The 6,305-nt window shown below is 33.0% G+C and overlaps 1 protein-coding gene across 1 annotated transcript; it reads left to right on the forward strand.

Annotated features, from left to right (window-relative positions):
• Positions 1 to 246: 246 nt before the first annotated feature.
• Positions 247 to 2,057, forward strand: LOC122095235 (eukaryotic translation initiation factor 4E). The gene has a single exon (XM_042665689.1). It carries the CDS (start codon positions 260 to 262, stop codon positions 911 to 913), a length of 654 nt encoding a protein of 217 aa, XP_042521623.1. The 5' UTR covers positions 247 to 259; the 3' UTR covers positions 914 to 2,057.
• The last annotated feature ends 4,248 nt before the right edge of the window (positions 2,058 to 6,305 follow it).

Below are 6,305 nucleotides of genomic sequence, written 5' to 3' on the forward strand. Positions count from 1 at the left end.
TCTTATGATCAACTTAAATCAGAGAATACATAATTAATAGTTTTGGGTAGACCAATCCTTTTATTTCCATTTTCATGGTTTCAGGATTTACTTGTCTCATCAGTTATGATAGTGGAAATGGGAGTATCTTCTACTAATACTGGATAAATGCATGCACTTCTTCATTCTGAATTTGATGAATTAATATTGTAGGAATAACTCCCTTGTTTGAATTGTCTCCCTGCCTTATTCTAAAAGTATTTGAGGAGATCGATCTAAGATGGCGACTGTGGAACCGGAAACCACTCCTACTCCTAACCCCCCACCTACAGAAGAGGAGAAAACAGAATCTAATCAGGAGGTTGCTAACCCAGAACACTATATTAAACATCCTCTACAAAACAGATGGGCGCTGTGGTTTTTTAAAAATGATAAAAGCAAAACTTGGCAAGCAAACCTTCGACTGATCTCCAAGTTTGATACTGTTGAAGACTTTTGGGCTCTATACAACCATATCCAGTTGTCTAGTAATTTAATGCCTGGATGTGACTACTCACTTTTTAAGGATGGTATTGAGCCTATGTGGGAAGATGAGAAAAATAAACGGGGAGGACGATGGCTAATTACATTGAACAAACAGCAGAGACGAAGTGACCTGGATCGCTTTTGGCTAGAGACACTGCTGTGCCTTATTGGAGAATCTTTCGACGACTACAGTGATGATGTATGTGGAGCTGTTGTTAACGTTAGAGCTAAAGGCGATAAGATAGCAATATGGACTACTGAATGTGAAAACAGAGAGGCTGTTACACACATAGGGAGGGTATACAAGGAAAGGTTAGGACTTCCTCCAAAGATAGTGATTGGTTATCAGTCCCATGCAGACACAGCTACTAAGAGCGGCTCCACCACTAAAAATAGGTTTGTTGTTTAAGAAGACACCTTCTGAGTGTTCTCATAGGAGACTGCGTCAAGCAATCGAGATTGGGAGCTGAACCAAAGCCTCATCAAAGCAGAGTGGACTGCATTTAAATTTGATTCCATCTAAATGTTACTAAGATATAAGAGAAGTCTCATTCGCCTTTGTCTTGTACTTCTGTGTTCATTTTTTTTTTAACTTTTGCTAGAGTGTCCACTATACAAATCAAAGAATTACAGTACATGTCATCCCCAGAATCTATAAATGTGTTCCTGGCTCACTCTGTAAAAGCCTAGTAGAATTACCATTACAAACACATTTGCCCATCCACAATATTCGAAAAGAACTTGAGTTTCTATAACTTAATAGGAAAAAAAAAATCTGTTCCATTTTATGCAGGAGCATATTTTGCTGGTTTGAAAGAATATGATGCATACAGTTTTCTAGCAATTTTCTTTGTTTCTTTTTACAGCAGTATCTTTGCTGTACTCTTGCTGATGGCTGCTAGATTTTAATTTATTTGTTTCCCTACATGATAACATTAGTGATTCTGATTTCAGTTTTTCATTTGTTTTGCTTTTGTTTTTTCCTCATGTAACATTGGTGAAGGATCCAGGAATATGACACAAAGGTGGAATAAACATTAATTTTGTGCATTCTTTGGTAACTTTTTTGTTTTTTGTAACTACAAAGCTTTGCTTCAAGTTTATGCATTTTATTCAAATCAGTGATCTATGTTTATGTGATTTCCTAAACATAATTGTGGATTATAAAAAATGTAACATCATAATTACATTCCTAACTAGAATTAGAATGTCTGTTTTTGTACCTTTATGCTGTATTTTAACACTTTGTATTACTTAGGTTATTTTGCTTTGGTTAAAAATGGCTCAAGTAGAGAAGCGGTCCCATTCTTATTAAGACAGTGTACAAAACTGTAAATAAAATGTGTACAGTCAATTGTCTTTTAGACAAGTAGATTTGTCCTTTTATTTCTACATCTCTATAGAAGGAATTTGTACTTGTTATTGCAAGGCAGTCTCTATTGTGTCTTCTCTTGTGTCTTCCATATGAACAGCATAAGTTTGGAGCACTAGTTTATTATGTTTATTACAATTTTAATAAATTGCATAGGTAGTATCATATATATGGAATTAAACTGATGTGGCTATCTTTTTTTTAAATCAAGTTAAGGCACATCCTCCCATCCTACGTAAATAATGTACTTTCAGTATGTTAAAATTCATGAGAATTGGGATTTTGGTGCATCACCATTTGATAGGAACCGTGGTTGTCCAACTTGGTTGCTGAATTAAGATGTTCTTACATTACATAAGGGTCAGAATGCTAGCATAGAAAATAAAGTACAGGTGGTGGGGGCATATGCATTGAGAATTTTATTAGTGTTGCTATCTAAATAGAATGTAATAAAAGAGTATTAACACATAAAAAAAAAAGTATTTGAGGAGATCCTTGACATGAATTACACTTTACATTTTGGGAAGATATATATTAATGAAATGTATTTTCTGCTATATTTTAACCAGCAATACATAAATATTTTTGAAATTTCACATTCCTGTAAAAAGTATGAAAACCCATTATATATGGTATAAATAGCAAAATGAAAATAAGATATGTAAACTACAAAAGTTATTGTATCCCTTAGTGTTTATGAGACTTTTGATAGAATTGTATGACCTTGTCCTTCTATCATCACAAAATAAATTGTACTATTTATTATATGTAATGGGAAAACACCAAGACTCTTACTGTCATTGTAAGGTGTCAAATAAGAGAACAAATGAACAGCAATTGGCCTTGCTTGGAATTGTTCCTAAGCCTTTATTCCATTTGGAATCATGTAATTTGTATTGCTTGGTAATATGGGACTTCTTCCCTTTTATAAGTGAGACAGTGTATTATAGATGTTGAATATTGTCAAGTATTTTCCTCACTGATCAGTCCCGACAAAATATGCTCATTTAACAAAAACCCCAGTTGTATTTACTTGAGCCTCTCTTCACAGTGCAACCTCATATATTTTCCTGTGAAAAGGTAGTAAGCATATTCAGAATTTCCATTGTTTGCTGTAGGTCCAACATATTACAATGTTATATGGTGGATGTATTTGAGTTTACATAGTGAAGACAGTCTGATGATAATTTTCTAATTCCTGAAGACTATAGAGAGGAATAAAACTCAAACTGCTTTCCAACTGAACAGTATTTCATCAACAGAATACATTTATTCTTGTGGTTAGGGAGTTTCTCCTCCTCTGTCATGCAGAGGAAAATGAATATATCATAATAATTTTGAATGTTGAAAAGCATACTTGATCCAGGCCGGGTGATAATGTTGTGAATTTTAGCATATCACAAGTTTCACAGATGAGGATCTCATTACAGATTAATAAAGTCAAAGATTTTTCTCACATTCATTTCTGGAATTAATCCCATCAAAATCGAATAGCATACAGCAGTATCTTTAATGAAATTCATGGTTACTTAGACACCTGAAGTGTATGAATGTCAGGAACAAAACAGCAGAAAAATTGTCAATACACTTTGGATAACAGAAAAGAATCTTGGTACATGTCTCTTAGGAACTTGTCAGAGGTGAGATCTGAGGAAAAGGTTCAAGGCAACCAAACTGCAACCATTGTCACAGTCTCTTCACCAATTAACCTAGTCAAAATGAGAAGAAGCAGTGTTGATCAAGTGGTAGGGCATTAGAGCTCTGAAATGTGCAGAGACTGTGTCTAAGCCCAGAGTTCAAGCCCAATGATCAAAAATAATAGCCAAAGACAGGGATTTAATGCAACATTCATCAATAATGCCCCATACACACGGCTATTTCCAAACCTCTGAACTATATTCATCGACATAATAGCCAGTTAGATTTTATTCACCCGTAACTTGTACTATCTTGCATATCCTCTTTGAAATTCAGAGAGTAATGTTTGATGGGGCAGTGATATTTCCATAACTTCATCGGTTATTAGAATACTTAATGTGATTCCATGGTATTACTTATCCTTTTCTTTTATGCTATTATGACTTAGTTATAGAATCAAAATTTTTCTGGCTTCTACATGTAGACAGTAGCAGAGAACCTGTGAATTGTTGACAGAAACTGTGACAAAGTAGGATACCAGGTTACTTGCTGATTTGGCTCTTAAAATTCATCCAACCCTATCTTTCTCCTTTTGTGTGTGTGTGAGAGAGAGAGAGTGAAAGATATATATATATATATATATATAGAAAGAGGGAGATAGAGAGAGAGCAGAATTGTGTGTGTGATAAAATAATTCTCTAGATGCAAATTTTGTCTGTGTGTGTACAAAGTAAAATGGTGTTACAATTTTTCCCTACACAGTTTCAACACACCAAAGATGAATCAGGGCATATTACTATGATTTTTGGAATATAAACTTAAGGAGATTTTTTGCCTGCCTTCAATTCTTGATTTTACTCAATCATAAGAAATATAAATTACAGGTCTTGCTTGATATTGAGGATTGGATGCTTGATTGGATCATTGATTCTCTTACCCTGCGCTCAATCCTAGACATTTTTCCAAATGTTTTTGTGTCTCTGGCATAGAATTCTCGTAACCATTTATATTTGAGAAATTTTTTAGTGGCAATTTTCAATGTTCATTTCAAGTCCAATATTTCGGTGTTCTTACTGACAGGTGACATGCATCTGTTTCTAAAATTTTAGTTATTTCTCCAGAATACTGAATACATTTAGCAGCAAAACCACTTCACAATGTGACTATCACTACAAAATGGCATTTGTTTTATGTACACAAAAAACTGTAAAAGCAATTTATTTGTTTGAGCTATGGTACAGATCCTTTGGTTGTACATGAAGGTATTTGCATTTTATACCTTCATATTTTACTTGCTTACAACAAAGTATGTGTCCTTTGGTAGGTTACATCTCATGAAATAATTACTTTGTGCTTTGTTTTTATGCATCCCTTCACAAATTTTGAAATGGAGATCAAATTATCCTGTTGATTTAATTTCATTGCAATAACGTTTTATAATAATTCCTCTATAGATTTTATTTCTGTACAAGTACACGACCTATTTCATCTGATTTTCCAGAATTCATGGTATATCCATGAATATTTTATGAGACATATTTCAGAACCTGTTCCCATACATAGCTAAGACTGACTGGGTGAAATTAGATTATTATTTGAAGAACTACACCATAATTGTTAAAGCAGTAGACTGACTAGGGTCACATTTCAAATGTTCAATGAACTTTAAATGTGTTAATAGCATGTGCAAGCATAATTTGTGGAAAGTGTGTATGCAATGATCAAGTTTGAATGGAAATGGAAGTGGAAGCAAGCATGAATTTTTTTTAAAATAACTGATGATGTGCTTTTGTTACTTTTTGCAAATCTCTTGAAATACTGATGAAATTTCTTATTCATATGCAGAATACAGAAAAAAATATTTAGGTCTTTTCCACAGAAATAAAATAATATTTTTTCTCTTATTTCTTTGCAGGAATCATTCAGTAAACAAACCCTGAGTTCAAATCATTTTTCATTGTTGTAGTTACATCTAACCTTTATAAATATACTGTGACACTGTCATTTTTATTTCTACTACCTTTTTACCTTACCTTGAATCCAGAAGTAAACCCAGATGTTTATGTCTTCATTGGAATTCACCATGTCACTTTCCAGATAGACATGGTAAGGTTGGAGTATGGAAACTTCTGTCATCACATCAACATCTACATTTGTTTCCCTTCTGGGAAAAAACATCATACATCTGTTTTTACTGTCCTTTAGTTTGCCTGTGAATATCATCTTCCTTTACAAATATTGTTATTATTTATTGCCTTATAAATACATAACAAAACTTCAGCGATATTAGAATTCTTATGTAAATCCTACATCAACTACATATTCCATACACAATGGTCTTGAAAATTTCAAAAGAATTTTGCAACCAATATTCTGATATATATTTCTTTCTATATAAGTCGTATCCATGTCAATGATTTACATGTGAATTCTCATCTGAAGAAATTATGAGAGTTTTTCCCAAAACCTGTGGCAGAGCAAAACCAAGTTCTTATCTCTGTACACAATATAACATTTCAAACGAATTCTTTTGAGAAGGGAAAATACAGTTTTTGGAAATAGCATAATTTTGTGCCTAATTATAATTACTTTGTAGATCGCATTGACGATAAGATTGAAATAGGATATTGATACTAACATTTATTTTAAATTTCATATGTTTAATTTATTACAGTGTAATCTATATAAAGACGTGTTTATAGACATGTTCTCTGCATATCCTTACTATACTACATTTTGAAGAAAGGTTTTCTACTGCCTCATATTCACCCCGTTTTAGATCTAATTTAAA

The sequence above is a fragment of the Dipodomys spectabilis genome, unplaced genomic scaffold, assembly GCF_019054845.1.
Source record: "Dipodomys spectabilis isolate Male_0828 unplaced genomic scaffold, ASM1905484v1 ptg000013l, whole genome shotgun sequence".
Lineage (NCBI taxonomy): Eukaryota > Metazoa > Chordata > Mammalia > Rodentia > Heteromyidae > Dipodomys > Dipodomys spectabilis.

What these genes read in the sequence shown, in the direction of transcription:
- LOC122095235 (XM_042665689.1), top strand. Translation starts at nt 260, where the DNA reads ATGGCGACTGTGGAACCGGAAACCACTCCTACTCCTAACCCCCCACCT.